This window comes from Lates calcarifer, linkage group LG10 (genome assembly GCF_001640805.2).
Source record: "Lates calcarifer isolate ASB-BC8 linkage group LG10, TLL_Latcal_v3, whole genome shotgun sequence".
In the NCBI taxonomy this organism is placed as follows: Eukaryota; Metazoa; Chordata; class Actinopteri; family Centropomidae; genus Lates; species Lates calcarifer.
In genome coordinates this window covers 22,934,616-22,957,987 of record NC_066842.1, presented here as the reverse complement: position 1 = coordinate 22,957,987, position 23,372 = coordinate 22,934,616, and the positions used below count along the sequence as shown (strand labels likewise).

The 23,372-nt window shown below is 39.1% G+C and overlaps 2 protein-coding genes across 4 annotated transcripts in view; one reads left to right on the top strand and one right to left on the bottom strand.

Annotated features, from left to right (window-relative positions):
• ranbp10 (RAN binding protein 10) overlaps nt 1–16,203 on the bottom strand; it is a 33,747-nt gene extending 17,544 nt beyond the window's left edge. Inside the window, exons 1-3 of one of the 2 annotated variants that reach the window (XM_018703565.2) lie at nt 15,826–16,203; nt 7,567–7,678; nt 2,233–2,285 (exon numbers count right to left, since the gene is read on the bottom strand). In XM_018703565.2, coding sequence (XP_018559081.1) covers nt 2,233–2,285; nt 7,567–7,678; nt 15,826–16,024 — 364 coding nt within the window. In that variant the 5' untranslated portion in view covers nt 16,025–16,203. The remainder of the gene's footprint in view (nt 1–2,232; nt 2,286–7,566; nt 7,679–15,825) is intronic. The other variant, XM_018703566.2, reaches the window with a different exon arrangement.
• A 242-nt stretch (nt 16,204–16,445) lies between these two features.
• Nucleotides 16,446–20,840, top strand: tsnaxip1 (translin-associated factor X interacting protein 1). Of its 2 annotated transcripts, none has more exons than XM_051073198.1 (9): nt 16,446–17,203; nt 17,430–17,570; nt 17,732–17,825; nt 18,389–18,585; nt 18,850–18,991; nt 19,268–19,431; nt 19,567–19,680; nt 20,269–20,378; nt 20,627–20,840. In XM_051073198.1, the coding sequence occupies exons 4-9, from the start codon at nt 18,547–18,549 to the stop codon at nt 20,781–20,783; spliced, it is 726 nt and encodes a 241-aa protein (XP_050929155.1). In that variant the 5' UTR covers nt 16,446–17,203; nt 17,430–17,570; nt 17,732–17,825; nt 18,389–18,546; the 3' UTR covers nt 20,784–20,840. The 2 variants fall into 2 exon arrangements, with proteins under 2 accessions (XP_050929155.1, XP_050929154.1); XM_051073197.1 differs by having other exon boundaries at nt 16,454–17,203; nt 19,265–19,431; nt 20,627–20,839.
• Nucleotides 20,841–23,372: the final 2,532 nt, after the last annotated feature.

The following is a 23,372-nucleotide window of genomic DNA, read 5'->3' as shown; positions in this document are numbered from 1 at the left end:
AGCAAAATATTACTAGATCCATTAATTCACTTAGCAACACATGTGATACAGGGTTATTCTTTTCAGTTAACTAGGCAGTACCTGAGCTGATTAGCTAACGCTATGTAGGCAACCAGGATATTTAGCATAAACCACTAGCTAAAATAAATAGTACTGGGTAGGTAATTTAAGATTAGATGTACACACATCAATGCTCCTGGTCACAGTGGGAGTGTTGTCTGGTCACATCCAATCAAAAATAAAGACAATAGCTGGCTGGTCTCCCGTCTCACACGTTGGACCTCTGGCAATAACACTGGCTACCTAGTGAAATCAACTCTGTAGAGTTGACACTGTCTGAGGATTAATTATCTTGTAGTTGAATTAGACTTTAACAAGAGTTGAAATGACTCTATATTTTTACTTTCAACTCTAACACTGAAAATCTTTTGATTTTGCTGTGTATATGCATTCTGCCAAGTATCCGCTGGTTTTAGCCCTTTATCTTTTTGTTTCTCTCCTAATCTCTTTGCTCACAAAAACAGTTTTTAATACAGCCAAATTGCAAATAAAGATGTTCTCATTTACATTTTTCTGTTTCTGTTGTCAGACAATGGAACAAGTATGAAATAGTGACTGAAGCACGGACCATTAAGGCTACATGTTAACCAGCAGTCACTTCCAAGCCATTTCTAAGCTGTTGCTTGGCAGTGGTAAAATCCTGTTTTTATAACTGTGGCGAATGTCTGAGCTGTGATTCTGGCTATATTCATTTGTAAAATGATCACTCAAAGAGAAAGTTAGAAGCTCATTCACATCTCTGTCAGCTGCTGTGCAGTCAATTGAATGAGAAGCATAGAGAGGAAGAGGGAAAGCCTGACATTACACTCGCAGGGCAAAAATGGAGACTCTCCTCTACAAAAAGTGGCTAAAGTTTGTCCAGAAAGTAGCTAGGTCTATGGCTAAGTGCATTTTGCTATTTTAAAAAATTCATGAACATTTGCGTTTCTGATGATGGCTTCACTGCTGCTGTCCAATGTTGATATACGAAACATATGTAATAATTTATAATATTTTTGATATAGTTTGTGTGGTTTAATTGGTGTAACACCCTTAGGTATGTGGTAAACACATTGACAAAATGGTCCTGTAAACAATAAATGCATAAATGCAAGACCCAGGTCCAAAATACTGATCAAAATGAGAGAGAAAAGTTTCGCTTAAGTAAGATAAGTCTGAGGTCAGACAAGCGCAAGTCAACATTATCTGTCACTGATCCATATTACTGCTCAGTGACATGTCCTGACATGTTCTTTCTGCAGCCGTCAGACTATTCAGACAAAATCCACAAACCATATCCAATTGCTACAGCAACGCCGCACATCATCATCTCCTCCTGTTTTCATCCCCAAATCTCATAAATGTTGGCCAACTGCCACCTACTTTCACTTATCCATAAGATCCTTTTCTTGTCACATTCCTTTCATCTACTTTTACATCTTGCCTCTACAAACTCCACACATGCATACACCAAACTGTCATCAATCCACAACATTTCTCTCAATACTCCACTGCTCCAAAAATATCTACAGCCTAAATTAAAACAATGAATCAGCGTTACTAATCAGCCATTTCCCAGTGTTTACATTGTTGATAAGAAACCTCCCTATTCTGTGATGTTAAGTTTAAAGTGAACCAACCACACTCACTGCATTGTTAATGCTTGATTGTGATCTGAGCCAGTGGGGTTGGAGTGCTAGAACCATGGGCCAATAAATAATTAGAAATGCTTAGGGTCAAGGTTTTGGCCAGTCCCTCCACAGCAGCTTAATTGTACTGTGAAAACTGTCCTGTTTTCAATTTTTTCAACTGAACAAAAGAAGAGATCGCTGCAGGATGTTTTTCTTCTTAGCTTGCCAAAGCACTGGTCCGATCTGCTAAGTGGCTGAAATTCTGGCTCCAGACCAGTAAGCTATTGCTACTGCTGGCCGTTGGCGCAATGAAGTACTTGCCGTACAGTCTGTTCATGTTGACTACCCCTGGGAGTGCTTATTTCACTCCATCTCACTGATTGCTCCAACCACAGGCTCTGTCATGTTGTTGTTCTAGCATCTTTGCATCAATACATTCTGACATCCACCCACCGACTGTAACATCTTTAAATTAATTTCAGCATCGATCCATCAAACAAATGTCTATCTGTCCATCCCCCAACTCTGTATGTTATGATGGTATCATTCACATCTTACTCACCAGGCAGTCTGTTCATGTTGACTCCCTGGGCAGACAGGCCGATGCCCATGTACCTACACACATGAGAAAAAAAATTCAAACTTCAGTATGTATTCAACATTACATAGCATGCAGACACATTTAAACATATCTGTAATCACTAAAGAGCATCAGCTCCTTCTGATCCCCACTGTATTTTCAGTGTTTTAGAGTTTTCTCAGGTTACCTTTGAAAAATATTCAGATAAAGCTCTGGATCAACTTTTGATGCCTGTCAGGCAGAGGCAACTTTGAACACACTGTCTTCAATCTCCTTTCATATCCCAAATTTGAGGACTAGTTATTGCTGAGCGAACTGCCTCTGAAGGTAGAGTCTAAACATTAAAAGTGGCAATCGAGAGTTAAAACGTAGGGGTTAGCAGTGACATCATAAGCCTGTCACACCAGGGTAAGTGGTTGTCCGGCATCCTTTTCATGTAAGCAAGCTTACGAAAGCAACAGCAAAAAAAGCTCTTTTCTCAATTGAATGAGTCATCAGTATTGTCAGCTCAACACGTCTGGCGTAGTCTCAGCTCACTTTGGCACATGCTGATATCGCCACTCAAATCCAAGCAGTAAATCTGTGGTCTGAGCTAACTGGATGGTTTTATTCACAAGTTTCCTGCTTTTTACACATTGGTATCTAGAATGTAAGAGGGGGGGAAAAGAAACTGTCATAGCAATCAAGGCTGTAGACCAGACAATGTTTTGAGTTATGCTTCTTTACCAAAGTGGCTGACCAATCACACCAATACTACCATCACTGGCACCTGCCACCAGCATAACCAAAAACATTTTTCTGACTTACCCAAGTAATGAAATCAATAAAACTGAGGCTCAAGAGGTTTTGAGAGCAAACACCAATACAACAACCAAAGTTTCTGCTAGACTTTTTTTTGACAGCCACTATATCTATTAATATTCAAGAATTCTGGCCATACAGAACAACTACCAGACATGTTTTAAATAGCCATATAACAGTCTATATTTAAAGAAAAATAAAGCACAAATGTTATGATCCAACAAATGCAATTTATTTAGCGTACTCAGCAGAACTGAACTTCGTGAGAGATGTCTACTCAGACCTGTCGGAGCTGTGCTAAATGATAAAGGTATGTTCCAGTTGAACTCAGAAGTCAAAATTTCTGAGATCCTAGACAGACGTTTCAACTGGAACGCAGAAGTCAGATTTCCAACTTGGAAAGTCTGAGAAACCCAACCAACCCCGACTCGACCCGACTAGAATTCAGGATGGCTGCTACTTGCATTAATAGTAGTGACCACTCTGCTAATTTTACTGTTTAAGGCAGTTCTGTCTTATTTATTTCACGTTAACTTAGTCATACACATAGTACTGTTCAATTCTTATGGATCATGGACATGTTACTATGCTGTGTTTGTATGTGCAAAATACCATGTACAGCATTGTTATCAACTGGTATTGCTAACAATGGCTAGCAATGACAATGGCTAGTCCGGAACACGTTCATGGCTTTTTTAAGTTAAATAAAACAGTTACATTTGAATGGCTTTTTAAGGATGTTGTGAAGTGTCTGAAGTCATTTCACCAAGCAGACCACTAGAGCTGCTGAGACACTGCTGCCTCAGTTTGTTCATTAATTTACTGTGGTACTTTTACTTTCACTACCGAAAGTCACACAATAACACAGCCTAACCGATTGAGGCAGTGGCACTCCAACAGCTCCTGTGTTTTGCTCAGCTAAAATTACTATTTTTGTCAATGGTAGCGATTACACTGTTCTTGATCAATTTAAAAGATTTTTGTCCTTATCAGTGTTATCCTTTCAGTTGTCAACATATTTTATATGTCACCCAACAGAATATTTATTTGGCATATTTTGTACCAGACATTTTGGCCAGTGATATTTTCATCTGCCGGACAACAACGCATGATACTGGCCAAAAGCTGGCATATGCTGGCTAACATAAACTGGTGACAACTGAAGACTATGCTTTGTATCCTATCACAATGATTGTTTAAGTGAAACTAAACAAATCATACTGAACCTTTGACAACTTTCTGGAATGAAACCTATGCTGAAAAAGTCTGTCTTAAATCCTATATAAAGATACAGTGTGATGTTCATCAGACAGGTCTCAGTCATAAACATGGCAGATAGCAATGTGGCTGATTTGCACAATGTCAAAACAATATTTTTTTTCCTCACCTACTTACAGGGGGAAAGTTTTTCATAGTTCTGTTTATTAATTGCCATTCCATAAATGTAATTTACATGCAGATCTGTCCCTGTTAGTCACACTAAAAGACATCTCAAAGCAATAATATTTCAACTTAGCCATTCACATGGGTAATATAGAGTATACCATGGCAAAGCATTACATTGAAGCCAACCACTGTTCATTAAGTTTTGCCGGTCTGGAACAAGTATCAGTCCTAAGAAGTGGCAATAAACCCAGAGAGAAAAGTTTTAGATTATGAAACTATATAATTCTATATATAATATATACTTACACAAAAGTAAAGAGAATCTAAGGCTTTTACTCCATGCTGTTAAAGAGAGTGAGACCTGAGGCCACGAGTATTGAGACTTTTATGGTTTTGGAAGTCAGTATCATATTCAGGTTTACTTTGAGTTTCAGTTTATTGCCCAGTTTCAGTAGTACCTTAGAAATACACATTCACTATTATTATAGTGGAATGTCATGGCAGTATTTCCTGACATACAGCTTCAAACTTCACTGTAGGAATGAAAGGAATGTCTATTGTCCACTGTATGATTTGAATGTTACAGCTTAAACATGAACCCAATATGTTGTTAAGTTCTGCTGCTGGTCCAGTGAACTACACAGTTACTCCAAGTAATTGCATTGCTGTCAAGTGTTTAAACTCAAACAGCCAATTTTGATTTGGAAGATTTTCCTATTTACAGTTAAGGTAGTAGTTACACACAAAGACACTCCCTCACCACCATTTTGTTCTGTTCACACAGAGCTGCTTAACTGGAAATAGGGAAAGTTAATAGTATATTATGTAACCTGGGACTTTTATTGGGGAGGATGGAGGAACGTTTTGGTTCTATTGCAAAGAACAGGTCAAAAGGTGAGGTTGGAAAGCCAGGAATCTCAGCATCTAACAAAGTAATAACAGTGTCATTGGTACTGATCAACAACCCAGTCATTGTCAGCAGATGTTTTAGCTAAGGGGTGGTAATGTGTGTTGTATGGCTTGTGAAGTGAAAAGCTGTCCAGTTTCTACACCAGTCGACTTTGACTAAACCACAGGCTGACGCTGTTCAGTAATGCAGCAGTCTAGAAAACTGACATTCAGATCCTTCCAGAAACTCTCGGCATAATGACAGTTAAATAAGGACTGCACTGAAGGAACCACCTCCTCGTTGAATTGTCTTTGAAGTTAATTCACCTACTTTTGGCAACAAGATTAGGAACCATGCATGATGATACCTATTTTTGGTGCCATCTTGGAGCAAACAATGCCGGGATTTAGTTTAATCATGGGGGAAACACTTACTGTCTGACTGTATATCAGTACAAACAATAGTATAATAAAATTGTCAAAGTAAATGTGGACAAAAACATTTCTGCACCAGTGCCTACAGAATCAATGTGTTTAATCTGCCTGACAGGCATCAAATGTGTTTAATCTGACAAAAAAATTTCTTTGATACAAGTGAAATGTAATGAAATGTATCATCCCAAACCACTAAAGAGGTTATTCTGCCTTGCATCATTAGAGATCAGATATTCTACTTTGATTCATGTGTAATGTCCTTGTCCCGTTCTGGGTCAAAGGTCACATTGAGATAATTTTGGTGCAGCTACGTTGAAGCTTTTGATTTTTAGCAGCATAGAAGCTCAACAAGCAGGTTTGCCCCTCTGATTTGACGAGCCAGGGCTTTTTGCTAAAGCTGCCATTTCTGGCTTGTAACATCCCCATTTTTACTGACACTAGATGAACATGATTTTAAATGTTTTGGTGTCACTCTCTCTTACAAAGACATTTGGAGAGCAGGACAGCTGATGTAGACATTGGCAACAAGACTCGAATGGAAGCCGTGAGTGACATCTTTGGAGACACTGCTGTATTTGGCAACGATCTTGGACAAGTGATATAAAGACTGTTGTTTTTATGCAGACTCAAGGTGAGGGAAAGGCAAGTTAACAGATTTGCAAACCACCAAAGTGACCTTAGAAATGTCTGATCCTGAGAGAACAATCCCAAGAAATATACATGAGATATACATGATAGATACGTTCATATCATGAAATGAGCGTATCTATCTGAATATATGGAGGAAAATACAATAATGGTTTAACTACAGGCAGGCCTAAATAGCCTTTGCATAATGCACATGAAATAATAATTTGTATTGGTGCTGACAAATGCATTAATATATACTACACTTTCTGGATTAACTGCTGTGATGCTATGATACATGAAAAAAAAAAAGTAGTTATACACTAATATCAATAAGCCAAGGTGTATGGAAATCTGTGAGGCCAAAAACATCCTTTCTAACTGTTGGATTTAGCAACATAACAAGATAAGAAAATTTACCTAACAAAGTTTAAGATGTTATTTCATTAGCACATTAATGTTAGCACATTAACAGTGTGTAACATGTAGCATATTTGTGCATTACTATGCTTTGTAAATGTTAACATTTGGGGCGTTAGGTTAACTTTAACAGACACTTTGCATATTAGCATGCATCAATCCTCATGGCAATTATTCCACTATGAGTCAAGGCCAACCAAACTACCTACACTGCAATCCCTAAATCCAGTGTTAAAAGTGAGATAAATTAAACTTAAAGGAAATTATTGCTAATTGATGATGACTTATTAATTGTAGCCCATGGCAAGATATAGGCACAATCATGTAACAATGATAAGGTTTTTAACTCCCTTATGTTTAACAAAGTTTTTTTTCTTTTATATTTAACAATAAGATTGTCTTACTGTCTTCAGATTGGACATGTTTAAAATGGACATTTAGTTTATATCTGCCCAAGAAATCAGTGTGTGAACAGGTAAAACCTTCCTTGCTATTCTGTCTCCTTTGGTAATATGCTCCACAAACTGCAATGCAGGGCAGTGATTCATGGACCTGAGCATGAAGCTGAGACATCACAGAGTAAGGACAAAGAAAAAGTAATAGCAGGAATACTGCAAGTTAATGCAATTTTAGTTTTGTGTGGGTACAGTTATGATGTTATGAGAGAAATACTGACAGACTAGGTACAAGGCTAGAAAGGGTTTCTCTAGTATCATATGACATGTGCACTGAGGCTTGGCAAGAGTTCTATCTGCTTACCCATCTCGACCCTTGCTGACAATCTTGACTTCAAAGTAGTAGATCCCACAGGCAGCAGGGATTGGGTGAGTAGCTCGCACTGATGCTGCGTCCTTGTGGTTCTTACCATGGCCTGCAAGAGTGGAAATACAAGGTGATGAAAACAATATGCAGATTTTTGTAAGGATTAAGTCTTCTCTGTTGGTACATTGTATTACTAAAGCATCTTTCAGATGGCTAGCAAATGTTTGTGAAGCCTCTCAGTTCTACTGGAAAGAGCAAGGCCAACATGTTAGTGAACTTATCCTGCCACTTCCATTATTATTTAACCAGTAAATGAAGCTTTAGAATCACACTGGGTTTGTATTTGACTACTGATACTCTGCTAAACCAAATCGGGTAAAGCAGTCAGTTTCACCCAAAAGTGTTTAGTTGGTGGTTAAGCTTAAATCCCGAACCAGCAGAGGAAAAGCCATCCGTAAAGTGCTTGTAAAAATGCAACATTTGTGCATTCCACTGCACGTGTTGTCTCATGATATTCTATCAGCAACTTCTTTCATTAAAACTAAACTATAACTTACTCATTTAGTTACATGGGTATTTCATGCATTTTCTACATTTCCAAAACTTTATAAGCCATATATTCAACCCAGGAACAAATTCTAAGACATAAACATGGTGTCCAGTTTGGCCTCTCACAGACTTCTTTGTCTGAGTATGCAAAGAAAAATAGTAAACCTGACCCAGTGGTTAAGTTAGGGCTATAAAACACAGCCTGCTAGCTGACCAAGGCTGACTGTCTTCTGTAAAAGGCATAGCATTGCAGTTCTGAGGGGTCACTTGTAATTTGTTTGACATTGTTATGTTAGAGCCGTGACTTTCCTGATCTAGTGTACTTTAATTAGGTTTCATTTTTTAATCCTACATTTCCCCAGGGCTTGGTTTGATGAGCAAGTTCCTCTTTGTCATGCTTCATTTTCTAGGACCTCTTATCAATCCACATATCACATAAACATATCAACATCTCTAACTTGATGTACTGGCACTTACAATGAAATTTAGTGATCAGTCAGGCACAGATGAAATTCAAACAGTACATCAGACTTTTCTATGATACGATTAGAAATGACATTCATTGTTATGGATAAATAGTAAATGGACTGCACTTATATAGTGCTTTTCTAGTCATATTGACCACTCAAAGCGCTTCACACTACAGATTACACTCACCCATTTGCACACACACATTCATACTCTGATGCTACATCGGGGGCAATCTTGCCCAAGGATAGTTCGGCATGTGGACTGGAGGAGGATCGAACCACTGACCTCCCGGTTGGTGGACAACCGCTCTACCTCCTGAGCCACAGATGCCCTTTGTGTGTGTGTGTGTGTGTGTGTGTGTGTGTGTGTGTGTGTGTGTGTGCGCTTGCGTGCATACAGATGACACATTATACATAGTTTGTGGTTAAGATGTACACAGCAGGGTCATAGGGCTTATGTATTGTGTCTGGACCAATTAGATTCAAGCACAACACTCACTACTGTCTGTCATTCTATATTCAGATGGCTGCTTATGCAATCCCCTGGGTCCTGAGAAAGACTACAGTGTTCAGTAGTGTGTTGTGTAACTGCAACCTAGCCTCTACAGTAAACATGTGCATATCTATCTGTTATATGCAATCACACCATTGAGTTCACCTGTCATGATACATAACAAGTCATTGTGAGCCCTGTTTGTATGTGTGTGTATGTTGATGTATGAAATGTAGATAGGCTGTAACCTTAACCGAAGCAGCTGGCTGTCAGCAGATACCTAGGAGGCTCTTGGTGTGTGTGTGTGTGTGTGTGTGTGTGTGTGTCTGTGTGTGTGTGAGAGAGTGAGTGAGAGAGTGAGAGAGAGAGAGAGAGAGAGAGAGAGAGAGAGAAAGAGAGAGAGAGAGAGAAAGAGAATGTCAGCTCCAGCCACTAACATACAGTCAGCAGGGATCAAGACATATGTAGTGATCGAAATGCTAGTTGTCTGAAACTGACTGTAGTGTTCTGGTCTATAATTAACAATGACATACTGCATTAAAAAAAAAATTATGTAACATTTATATTTGCAGTGATTTCCCAGTTTATGAAGTCATCATCACACCATATACAGACAGGTTTTTGTCATGAATTATTCCCTGATGACACCAAATTAAAACACATTTGAATTTGCAATGCATTATTAATACACAACATATACTCATAAACTTGTATGACCGCGCTGTGTGTTGCGATTGTCTGGTCCAGTGGCTGCCGTAACATTCATGCCATCTATTTTTAGCTGCTCCTCGTGAAAACAAGTTGACAGTAGGCCAACAGGTCTCTTTACAACTGCATAGAAGGGTTGGAGAAATGGCTACTACTTTTAACAACAACCCTCCACCACCCCCTATATGACACTCCTAAATTGGAAATTCCACATCCATACATCATTCTTGTGTAAGGATGAAACAGTTTTTGCCTACTCTCTGGTTATTAGGAGAGACTGTCTAAAGATGTAATGAGCCATGCATCTCCAACTACAGCAGTAGCTACTGCCTCATCAAGGCTACAAATTGTAAATTTACCTAAAAATGTTATCATGTTGCTAACTAAAATACTGAGACAAAACTTTTTTCCAAGACACAGCATTGACGCTGCAGGGTCACACACTTCAGCTGTTATGTGACATCAAACCTCTCCACAAGAGGTCGAGGGTCAAAGGTTAATGTTCTGCTCCTCTTACTCCACAGTACAGTCAGACTTTAGTTGCTTAATATGAAACCAGCAGTCCCAACCCAGGTTCTATCCATGGTGCAAAAGTGCAAAATCTATCAATTCAATTACAGCAAGTACAACAAAGGTCACAGTGCCACGTTGCCTTCTGCCCTGTCCCAGCACACAGCAACAGCAGCAAAGAAGTGAAGAGTGCTATGCTGCTCATGATAAAAAGTGGACATCCATGGACATTATGGAATAACTAGAGAATACAACTATGATGGTCACAAGGTACTGTATGTATGGAGCAGAAAATTATTCAAATGGTTGAAGAGGAGAAACTACATATTGGGCGCAGTAAAGATCAGTGGTGGTGAGAACTGTGATGTCACTGTTTCATCAGAAATGTCAGCAGTCAAATGGTTTTAGTTATATTTTTTAACCTTCTTCACACCTTGCATCGATCAAGGTATCAAACCCGAGCTAAAGCAAATAAAAGATGACAACCCTTTGCAATACAAGGTTCCATGTTACCTGTAAATTTAGTCTGCACTTCTAGTGCAGTCTTTTTAGGAAAAGCCCTTTTGTTATTGTCAGAGCCATAATGTTACTGTTAACACCTATGCTTTTTCTACTATGATAACTCAAAATGTATGTCTTCTGTGAAAAAGGCCTACTGTTAGACCCATAAATGCAGCATGCCAAACAAAAATGCCAAGTAGCGAATTACAACAACTAACAAATGAAGAAAATAGAAACATCTTTTCTTCTGCCCACTACTCGCTTTTGCTGTAGTCACCTAAATGATGTACAGATGTAATGGCCTTGTCTAGTAAAGGTTAAGGCAAAGGCCATGTGCAAACACTAAATCCATTTACTTGAAACATGTTATGCTTACCTCTAGGAACTTTAAAGGTACAATGGGCATGACCTCTATTGTCAACCAGAACAAAATTAACCATATATTTACGGGCTAATACATTTACTGTTAACGTATGTCATGAACAAATCATTATTAAAATATATTTTAGGTCACATCCTGTCAATGGGGGAATATGACATTAGTCATGATTCAATATGTAAGACTAGCAAAATCTTTAAGATAGAGATAGATAGATACTTTATTAATCCGCACAGGTAAATTCATAATCTGCAGGGGATAAAAAAAACAACAACAATATTTTAGTTTTAAGTTCAAGCATCCCTAAATATTACTTAGAGTAATACATTTCGATCACTGTGATGTTAATCAGTGCTGCTACTGTTGGTAATGCTGCTGATTTCACTTTGGACTTGCCAAGGAGGACACAGTGACATATGGAGAGGTGGAGCTGGGGATCAAACCACCAATTCTGTGAGTTCTACACAACACACTCCTGAGCCAGTAGAACAGAGAATTTAGATGCTTCATTTAATTCCCCACATAGCTCTGCCCCATCTTCAACCTTAGCAGAAGTCTAATCAGCCACATAAACTGAACACACCTGTGTGGATGTGCAGGACCTTTTAAAGGTCTTAAAGGGCCTACTTGTAAGTTTTCTCTGCCGCCACACGTGTTTTCCTGCTAGGAGTGGGTGGTGATGATGGTTGCTTGCCAAGAGCTTCAGCCATTGTTGTGTTTGCATACAAGAGGTTAGAATACAGCATCTGAGCAGTGCTACCTCCTCAGTGCAGTCTGGATGCAACAGTGAGTCTCTATTGGAAAGTAATGAGACAGGCTGGCTGAGCCAGGGCTAGCTGGTTAATGAACTACCTTCAGTAAAAGAAAATAAGTGATAGAATTAGAAGCAAAACATTGCTGTTGCTTTCCACCACTGGAGACAGCTTTTGCAGAGTAAAGAAATGAACTTTGATGCTGAACTTGCAATGTTCACTGCTAAGTAAACAGCCGTTAATGCTAAAGTTGGCTATGTAGTGATGGCAAAACTTACAAATAGATCCTTTAACTGCTCTGTGAAAATGTTGGCAGGCCTGTCTTAAATAAGTTTCCTGCTGACTCAAGAGGGAGCAAAGGGATTTGATTTTCAGAGATCGTTTCATATCTATCACATAAATCAACAGCGACATTAGCCTCTGAATATCATCACAACATAATACATAACCCAGGTGCAATAGATATGTCTTAAATTAAATTACTGTGCCTACAAATAGTGGTCTGAGCCCTATTCCAGTCTTCTTTTAAGAAATTATTTTGTACAAATGATCAAATGGACAACTGTATCAAAACAACGACACATACAAATCACTAGAGGAGCTTAATCTACTGCCTGCAATGCAGCCACAAGTTAAAAAATGCTGGTGAGCTATAATTTTGATGAGCATATAACTAAGACTTCTAACCTCAAGCAGTATTTAAAAGGGCCCTAGCTTGGACTAGTCCAAGGCTTCTGATGGAGCAGCTCTGGTATTATGAACCATTGCTACTATGCTACTATGAGCAATTAGGTCCTTGTGTAACTGGACCAAAAGCTTTGTCTTCATCCCTGGCATTTTGTCAAACCTTCGTAATACACAGACTCCACTGAGGTTGTGCTTTGTCATCTATTCAGTTAGTGATTTTCAAGGACAAAATTTTTAAGGCACAGCCAAGGATTGGAGGAAGTCCAGTTCTCTCTAGTGATCTCAGGATTGCACTTCATATTTTTGCAGATGATGTAGTTCTGTTAGTTTTGTCAAGTTGTGACTTACATCACTTTTGGATTGAGGAACAGCACCTCATAGTTCACATCAGGAGAAGGTAATTATCCCCAGTGAATCTGGAGTGAAGTGCTGCCACAAATGCAAAAGATGTTGTCGTTGTTAGAAAGTCTATCAATAACACAGCATATTTTGTTATTAAAAAACTTTCAGTAAGAAGCACCTTCAAACTTTTGGCCTGAACATGATTTGTAAATAAATCTGTACTATCTTTATCGATTGATATATGGATAAATGGATGATTATTATAAAGAAATTATAGACCTGACAGGAATAATAGCAGTTAATAGTAATAGTTTGTTTAACATAAATACACAGAAAATGCATTTGTATTTTAATTCTTTTCTTTTTCATGAGTTATTTTTTATTCCCAATGGAGTCCTTAATCATCTTGGTCTTCCTGGAGGATGATTCAAAGATGCAGTGAATACTAGCCAGTCTATTTTTATTAGCTATACATTAATGCATACTTACGGCCCAAACAATACTATAGGGTATGCTACAGTGCATGAAGTATATACAGAATGCTTTACTCACTACATGTAGCCATACCTGTCAAGCAGTGTTATCTTTCTGTTCATATATTAATCCTTAAAGCCTTTTAAAAGAACAATGCAATCTTCTCTGCATCAGAATAAAGCAGGAGAATCCTTGCATTGACCAGAATTCTTAAGGTTTGTAAAACAAAACAAAAGCATCATTCATAGGAACTAATGTTTGTTTATATTAGATGCAGTCTTTCTTTATGTATGTAGTTGTTTACACTGGGTAGATACATCTGTGCCTTAGCATAACAGGACTAGGTAGACACTGTGTGGCCTTGAACAGAAAAAACTGGCACACTGGTCAAAATAGCATCCAAACCACAAGGGTGAAGGAACAGAGCAGGAGCTGGAACAACCAGGAGAAGAAAAATTATCCTACACAATTCTGAGTAGACCTACTTATATTGTCATCCCTGAACAACTGTGCAGTGTCACTTAATATGTGTCCTTTTCATAGACAGAAAGACTTACTGCTCTACATAAACGTCACATGAAATGGCACCTTATCTTAAGTCATACGCCATTCATCATTTTGTGCCAGTGTCACAGCTGTGAGAAGTGCATGGGTGATTCTAGACAGAATACAAGGATCTCAATAACACGGATCAAAATTTAAGGTAGATGAAACAACCTTTGCAACAACTATGTTTTGTCACACCATGACCAGAAATCAACATGGAGCACAACAGCATCCATTCAAAATTCTGTACAGCTATATCACAAAAAAAATGAATGTAGGCTGATATCAAATTTAACCACTGTTTATATCAGTAGCAACCTGATCAGTTATGCATTCAATAATCTGTGGGTTATATGAGGCTATCTGCCCAAGAGTCTCGATTTAAAGAGGCCTTCCCTGCTATTCACAAACAGCAGGACCATTACTACGTATGTGCCAAATATGCCTTTCAAAATGGGTTCAGCCTGCCTGCATCCTCTCGTCCTCTGCATGTTTTACTGATGTAAACAGCCAACGGGGCCCGAAGTGGCCTTGTAATGCTTCTATGGAGATTTTTCATAGCCTGAGATGCAGGACTAGCTTGCCTGCTACTGAGGGGCTGCCCTGACGTGAAGCCTGACGAAAAATAACAGAGCAGGCAAAAGACTGAGAACAGGACTTCACACAGATGTCACCTTGTTTTGGTTTATGCTGGCTACGCAAGATAATCCAGCAGTAGGCCAAGCAAACGATACTGACAGTTTTCTGAATAAGTGACTGACTGCTCCGTCTGACAAGCAAAGTTGTTGTTATTTTAAAAATGCCAGAGTCTTCCGAACTAGAGATTTATTACAATCGCTACATTTGGCCTAATGTAATGCGCAGAGGCCTCCTCCCTCACAGCAGCTGTTAAAAACAAGCTGGCTGCCTGCTGGAGGTTGGACACAAGACTGTTGTGCTTTGGGGACATACAGATCTGAATGAAGCTGGACCGGTTGCTTCCAGGCTGGAAAAAATGATTTACAAATTCTGGAAAAGACTTCTAGAACACTGCCACTGAAATCACGCGAGAAAACACAACAATGCCATTTTTATTCTATTTTGGTGCTGTTGTGGTCAAAAACTAAACAACTACAGCACTACACTCAGCACTATGTTATAAATGGTTAACATGTCTGGCTTGGTCCACCTAACAGCTAGCTTACCACGCTGTTTTCAATACAATATTAGTCACAAGGAACAGCCAGGTTAGCTAACGTTAGCTTGTTAGCCACAGGGCTAACTACTGTACTTGCTTAAGAGGTAGCTTGCTGTTAGCTAGCTCCTGTTTGTTAAATACCATTAGTTAGCTCATTGGCAAATCCCCATGTATGCGTCGTTATTGTTGCCACTACCTCCTTCCAGTATAAACTATGGAAAACATCAGATGCACAGTCAGTTAACTGCAAACAAATAACGCCATGAACGGTAAATAAACAAAAGGGATCCGTGCTATTGAAGGTGAATTTCAGTGTGGTTTTATTAAGACCAACTGTCAGGGTTAGCGAGTTTACTGTCACCCATTTAGGCATTCCTCTGCTCATTTATGAAACAAAGCAAGGTTATAGGACAGGAGAAGCAGCTCAGACTAGATTTACCGGGACGACACACACACACACACACACACACACACACACACACACACACATAGTGAACATAATCGCATACCGTGTGAGTTGTGTATGTGTGTGTGAGAGACAGGTGTGGACTGAAAGAAAGACCCCCCTCCCCCCCGCAACAACACTGTGACAGATTTGAGCTGAGACCCTCTGCACTGTTGCTGTGACTACTTCTTCAGACCCATCAGGGCTGACCCAGCTCTCTAACCTTTATAATGGACCCGAAGGTTGTTCTGTGACAGCCCAATGTAGCTGTATTTATCCTTGGGGCTCCAGGATCGGGGTAAAGGGGTCTCTTCCTCGTTCACAGCCGGGTAGAGCCGTTTCAGCCGCTCGTTCAGCTCGTGCTCCTGGTAATTAAAAGCAGGATCCCCTAACGGCAGGCTTCCCGCTCCAAGCTCTGCCATTTTTGGCCTCTGTATTGTATCTTATTGTTCGTTTCTTTCTGTCCAAAGCCCCGTGTCAGTCCGTTGGAGCTGTAGGCTGAGAGTGAGAGGGACTGAGGGGAGAAAATAGCAGCGGTGTGACATCCCCGGATAAGCAGCAGAATGTACTGTAGGCTGGAAGAGTGCCGTGTGGGTACTGTAGTTCAGCTGTACGCTCGCTTTTATGCTAATGTCTCTAGAAATGACTACACAGCTCCACTGCGGTGACCCTGGTTTAGGGCTTACACTGAGAGATGTAGCTAGGAAATGTAGTTTTTCAGCTGTTCAATTTATATACTTTTTTTTTTTTAAGAATATTATATAATTTAATCATCATCTCTTATTTTAGCCATACGTGGCGCGTGCATAAGATAAAGTGGAACATGATGTCTTTGCCAGCTAGATGAACATTATTTTTTTCTAGAGAGTAAATAAAGTATGATATTTGCGAAATATGCCAGAGACCAAGTCTCTATTCAACTGATTTTTTTAGCATGGTACTTTTCTTATCTTCTTTTCTATCACTTCCATATTTCACTCTAATGTGCTTTATTTCTAAAGTAGGTTACTATTTTTTTTAAATCAAATATTTGTTACTGGCACTAGAGTTAATGGCTTATAGAGAGTTTAAAACTACACTCTCCTAAGGTTAGAAAGTATATCCTCCATTTAAGAATAAAGTATTCATCCTAAACAATTTGAAAAGTAGTTAGGCGAGCCGCGGTCCACCCTGTGGGTCTTGCTACGTACGCTGTCCTCGTTACCATGGAAACCCTGCCACAATACTAGGACTGTGATGCTGAACTCAAATTGAAAAGAGCAGGAGCTTGTTATGTTACTTTAGCTTTCATAGAATCGCTAGAAATGTCACCACCGAAAGATATTAAGTTTCCACCTTTAACGCTGTCACAAAAACAAAGGCAAGTGATCAAGAGATTGCTATATAAAATATTGTAATCATTGTTTCTTTACGAGTACATATAGTGGTTAGCGAAACCAGCAAGTTAAATTATCATGTTCAACCTAATTGAACTCTGTTTTGTCTGATTAAAACTCACACATGACCACAGTCTTCAAAATTATGCTGTCCAGACGACAGAGGAAGGGCAAGAAGGAGATAGCACTGGTGCTGTTTCTGTCCAACCATCTGCAGCGAGAAAGGTAAGCACACCAGCAACAGTTTCATCAGCCCACGATCATTTCACACATGGTAAACTTACTCTGTGTTACTGAATATCAATAATAGCTCAGTATTTTGAATGCCGTTAAGATTATTTCTCTAAATAGCCGACCCCATTTCTTTATTACTGTCACAGCAGTCATGCTTTGTGTGTGTGTGTGTGTGTGTGGTGTGGTGTGTGGTGTGTGTCAAACCCTGCCCTGGTAGTTGTGCTCGACAGGGAGCAGTTACATTTATGCAGGCTTGGGGAGAAAGCCCCAACTGCTGGTGCGTCTGGAGAGCTATGTGAACAAGGAGCTACATTCTATCAGCCCACATGAGACAAAACTCCAGGAACTGAAGCTACAGGTGCAGTGGTTCATTTTCACAATAAAACCAGAAAATACACTATACATCCATGTGCAGAGCACATAATTCCTGCCACAAGAACTTTGTTTTTTGTTGTTATTGTTATGTTTTGGTTTGTTTGCTCTTAAAATATTACATGTCTTCATCTGCTTTGGCCCCAGGTCTACCGTAATGTCTTTGGTTGTCTCATCAAAGAGTTCAAAACCTACCAACCCCTTCTCTCTGCCATCAAAAAGGAATATGAAAACACTTTAGGTCAGTAGCTCTGTGAGTTAGCCTGCCTGGTCATTTTCATTACTTAAGAAGAAGTGACAAGTATGCAGTAACACCTTTCTGAATGAATGAAAAGTGCTATGAAGATAAAGGGAGACAGGTAGCTCAAAAAAGAATCAGTCATAATGAGGGAAAATTCTGTCTTTGAGGCACATGTGAAATAGCAGATTGGAGAGCTAGCTTTGGAGAATTAGTTGCATTTCTATAAGAAAAGGTTTATTTTGTTCACATTGTGTCTATGGTGTCCACATAAACCAACATTTCTGAGAGCAGATCAGAGGGTAGTGAATGATGTGCCATGGGGACAAATAATAGCAACAAAAATAAATGGTTATTCAATTATTCAGAGTGCTTATTTTGTCAGTCAGAAAATTCGAAAGGATTCAGTTTACAATTATACAAAATGAGAAAATATAAAGCAAAACTCAGAGTTGGAGGAAGTTATTAAAGGACTTATTCACTAAATCAACTGTTAAGCTTGTCATCAGTTATCAGCCCTATAGCTTTATAATAGATCTTTTATAATGCATTATACATCTGCTCAGCATATCAGCAGGATCAAATCCGAGAACTGGAACCACTGCGATCCCACCTGAGGCTTGTGACAGAGGAATGTGACAGGAAGATTCAAGCTCGCTGGGGAGAGGAGCAGGCTGAGATTGGAGCCTTGAAAAGGGAGAAGCAGCAACTGCAAGGGGACATTATGGCCATGAGGGAGAAAGACAGGACCATGCAGGCAGTGGTACATGATATACTTGTAAAGAGCTGTTCCAACAACATTTATTTGTCAATTCATGTAACTTTTTAGGGCATACAACATGGTGTGATTCATTTCAACATGAATTCCTGTTTCTGCTAACATTTATTTTATGTGCTGCTCTAATCTCATACGTGCATAAAAATGTTATTTAGAGTCAGAAATCATGTTTTGTTTGAATTTCAGCTCACATCAAAAGGTTGGTGGTAGATTATCATTATCACACCGCTATCTTCTATTATTCTCCAGGTAGAACGTCTGCAGTGTGAACTGTCCAACCAGTATTTGCAGTACCGGGAGGAGCGTGATGCCCGAAAGTTGCTGATCTGGCACCTCAGTGACCTAACAAGAGCCTCTGTGAAGGAGGAGCACCCTGCAGGTGAAAATACAGGTGAGCCCAAGCAGGAAGTCCCATTACAGTTCATTTATTTTTTCTGTTCTACATCTTTAGAACCTTCCCCACTGGCTCACAATTTCTAGTCAAGCCCCCATTAAAATTTTTCATAATAATAGATTTACAAAATCAGTGCTGTCTTTAAAAGATAATTTATTTAAATACTGATCAAAAAATATTCTTGAATGCCACCTTTTATGTTAGTAATTGCAGATATAGATATACAAAAACAAGTGGATTTTGTTCTGAGATTTGTTTCCGTGATGAAAGAAGAGGCTAAGGACCCACTGGAGCTGCAGCTTGCACTGAGGGTGTGTCGCGAAGACCTGACTAAAGCCCAAGAGGAGCTCAGCAAGATGAAGGCAGAGTACTGGGATGTCGTGCCACGACGCAACTGGGACAACCTGGAACAAACACACAAGCAGACACTCCTGCAGGTGGTTCATAAAGACAGATATGGTGTACACACAGTGCACTCATGCATACACAGAATTCGTAAACTGTATGTAAATGTCAAATCTTCACCGTAATATTGTCTTTGTCTTGTTTTTTTTTTTCTTTTCTGCTGCCAGTTGAAGACACTGCAGGATGACTTTGATCAGTTGAAGAGTGAGTATGACACCCTGCTGGAGCTCCATAAAAGAGGCAGCATGCAGTCTGATACACATGACTCCACCACTGTACAGGTGCTCTATGTTATAACCATGGCTTCAGAAGTGGGCAAATATTTTGTGGTGATTTTGTATGGAGTTGTGTTATGTGAAAAGATCGATACCACTCACATAGAGTATCTGTTCATTCAGTATGAAGATGGAGCCAGCAGCAGCTCAGCTTAGTTTAAAGACTGGAAGGGGGAATTCATTAGTGTGGAGCTGTTTAAGTTTAAGAAATCTGCTTAAAGCACCTATTCACTTATTCGTGTTACATCTTGTTAAATCCTCAAAGAAACTGGTGTAACAATTACAAGTGGTGGTTTTATGAGGGGTATTATCATTTATACAATTCAGTTTCTGAATGGATTCAACAAACAAGATATAAAATGTTAATTAGCTGTAGGTGCTGTGGGGCAGAGTTTTTTTTTAACCATCAGACATATCCAGCTTCCTCTGTTTCCACTCTTTATGCTAAGCTAAGCTAACCATCTCCTGGCTCTAGCTTCATATAGTATGGACAGATATAAGAGTGGCATTGATCCTCTTATTTAACTCTCAGCAAAAAAAAGTATTTCACTAAATTTTAATCTATTTGCTTAACAAGCTGTTGTTGTTTTTCAGATCGATGCAACTGTGTCTCAAGGGCAAAGCAAAATTCAGTCCAGCCAGCTAAAAGAGCTGATCAACTCTAATACACCTGAGAGCAGGACACTCACCATCCAGGAGTTTAGGTGACATAATTAGCTGCACAAAAAAAGCACACACACATTTGTAGGCAAGTCAACCCACTTTTATTTATGAAGGCCAAAAAACTTAGCTCAGAGCTTTATAATCTGTACAACATACAACACCCCCTATCAGCGTCAATTCAGAGGAGTAAAAACGTGACAAATCCCTTTAGCAGAAAAAATTTAGCTTGTTCTCTACTGTTGTGTTTCTAAGTCAAAAAAGAGTTGTTTGTATACATGTGTATGTACAGGGCAGCCCTGAGGACAGCGTTCCCTCTGAAGTCAGATGAGGAAATAGATGAACTTGTGAGCTCAGCTCAAAGTGAATCAGACAGAAGTGACATCATCTCCTCCCAGATACTCCACAGCCTGGTACGTACCAGTAGGGGTTTCACTATTTCAGTCTGATGTTGCAAAATGTGACTCCCAGCCCACAAGGTATATAGGAATGGGATGTGGCCATTTTAGTGAAGAAATTATACATTTTTTAAATGTCCTAACAGAAATGAATGTTTATTTTGAATAGCCTTCTGTTCCTTTTCTAAAATTTTACTTTCTTGACTTTAATGCTCCAACAGCTTGCCAGAATCCAGTGTGCCAGCCTTACCTCCAGCTCTTGACCAATTAGAAGAAAATACCGCATCAAATCATTTACCAGACAGCAACTGATGTGATGTTGTAGTATTCACTTTTATCGTTAATTATGAAGATAGGTCAGCCTGTCAGCTTAAGGACATGTTAGAAAAGGTAAATGGCACATCAGTTCTTGAATCACAAAAAACACATTTTTAACAGTTCCTGATATTCAAATGACAGAAAAATTGTCTTTTAATACAAATACCATTCATCTCCATTATAATGGGAGCAGAACTTCAAATATTGCCAAACAACATTAAAACAGATTTGTTTGTCTGTCTGTTTTTTGCACTCTTAAGCTGTTCATTGCAATATGTAAACACACAAAAGTTATGTTTTGGGTGGGTGTGGTTCAGGAAGTAGAGCTGGCCAGCCGTCCACTAATCGGAAGGTTGGTGGTTTGATCAGCGGCCTCTCCAGCCTGAGTATCAACATATCCTTAGGCAAGATACTGAACCCCAAATTGCCCCCAATGTACCATCAGAGTATGAATGTGTTTGTGTGATACAATAGTGCTGTATATAGTAGCCCTCCTGTATAGTAGTTGTATGAATGTGATGTGATGTAGTGTCAAGTGCTTTGAGTGGTCATTAGACAAGAAAAGTGCTATACAAGTGCTGTCCATTTACCATTAAGTTGCATGAGAAAAGTTGGAGAATGAGAAACCTATAATCAAGAGAAAATTTGTATTTTTCCTCCTCCCACCAATCATCTTCCAGAATTGGCCTTTTCCTTGTTAGTAAATCACTGACCAAACATATCCTAGAAAACCTCATTCATTCAATCATCGTCAGTGAACAGGCTCATGTTTCCCAATCAGTCAACTCCCAAGCACAGATTAAACCTCCTAAGAGATGGCTCTTCAATACATCACTTTTAGAAGTTCCTGATTTCAACTCACTGATCAAAAGAAAGTGGATATCCTTTCTGGATGAATGACTCACCAGAAATTTCACCATCACTGTTATGGGAAACAGGCAGAGCAGTAATGAGAGGTAAAATCATATCATATTCATCGCACAAGAAAAAACAAGAACTGGAAAATACCCTAGAGCAAAGAATTAAATATCGAACAAATCAGCCAATCCATTGAACAGACACAACTTGAACTGAAAGAACTTAAAACCCAACTTGAATGTGTCATACACAAAAAACATAATTCTTTATTCAACAACTCATATGAAAAATTTCAATACAGTGACAAAGCAAGTAAATATCCAACAAATCTGCTGCAACATAAAAAAGAGAAATCAATCATTCCATCCAAACTTACTTCTACATGTACTGTTACAAAGAATTAAAATGAAACAACTAAAATTTTACCCCAATTTATACTCTGACCCAGCCATTCAGACATAGATTCCATCCTAAAAACTTGACTTACCAACACTACGTACAGAACAAGCTAATATTTTAGATGCACCCCTCACTCCTGAAGAACTCAATAATGGCTTCAATAAAAAAAAAAAACTAGTAATAAATCACCTGGACCAGATGGACTTCTGGCCAAATTCTATAGACACTTGTGGGATATTTTATCACCACTATTTTACAAACTATACCGATACATGTGAATACCACTGTTGTGACACTTCTATTAAAACACAATAAAGACCCTATCCACAACCTCCAACTACGCAACACCCCAGTTTACTTTCCATCATGGAAACAAAAGGGAATCATTAATTTCCATAACGTATTCCTCCACTGAACTGCCAAGTTTACCAAGGCATCTTACAGGATAATGTCAGGGTGGCTGTCCACCAGCTGAAGCTGAAGGACTTCAAACAAAGAAAAGCTGTCTTAAGAAGTGGCTCAATCAGCACTCAGGCCTGGGCAGTGGAATGACCTAAAGAGAGCTGTATGTACCAGACATCTCAAGAATGTGACTGAGTTTAAGCAGAAGAGAGGAAGAATGGTTAAAATTCCTCCTGAACATCTGATCTACAGCAACCACAAGCACTTGTTTTAAGTTATTGGTGTCAGAGGACATTTAGTTGCTAAATCCAAGGGTTAATTTACTTTTATCACCAGCACTCTGAATGTTTAATGTTTAATGTTTAATTTAATTTTTATTTGCGGTTAGCTTAAGCACATTGTGTTTGTTTCATACTTTGGATGAAACTACACCCAGATGAAGATCAGACCACATTTTATGACCAATTAATACAGAGAACAGGATAACGTTGAGTTTGGTTTACTTCTGACCAAAAAGCAGAATCTGGATGAGAGAATTTCAACAGTTCCAAAACAGTTTTACTGAGGATTTGGTTTGGTGATGTTTCTGGCAGTTGAGTTAGAGTTGACAGTGGAGAGGTGCAGGCAGATGGAGCAGGAATAACAGCTTGACTGGCAGACAAA

What these genes read in the sequence shown, in the direction of transcription:
- tsnaxip1 (XM_051073197.1), top strand. Translation starts at nt 18,547, where the DNA reads ATGGCCATGAGGGAGAAAGACAGGACCATGCAGGCAGTG. An exon ending in ATGACTCCACCACTGTACAG is followed by an intron (nt 19,681 to 20,268) that starts GTGCTCTATGTT and finishes GTTGTTTTTCAG; the next exon opens with ATCGATGCAACTGTGTCTCA. An exon ending in CTCACCATCCAGGAGTTTAG is followed by an intron (nt 20,379 to 20,626) that starts GTGACATAATTA and finishes GTGTATGTACAG; the next exon opens with GGCAGCCCTGAGGACAGCGT.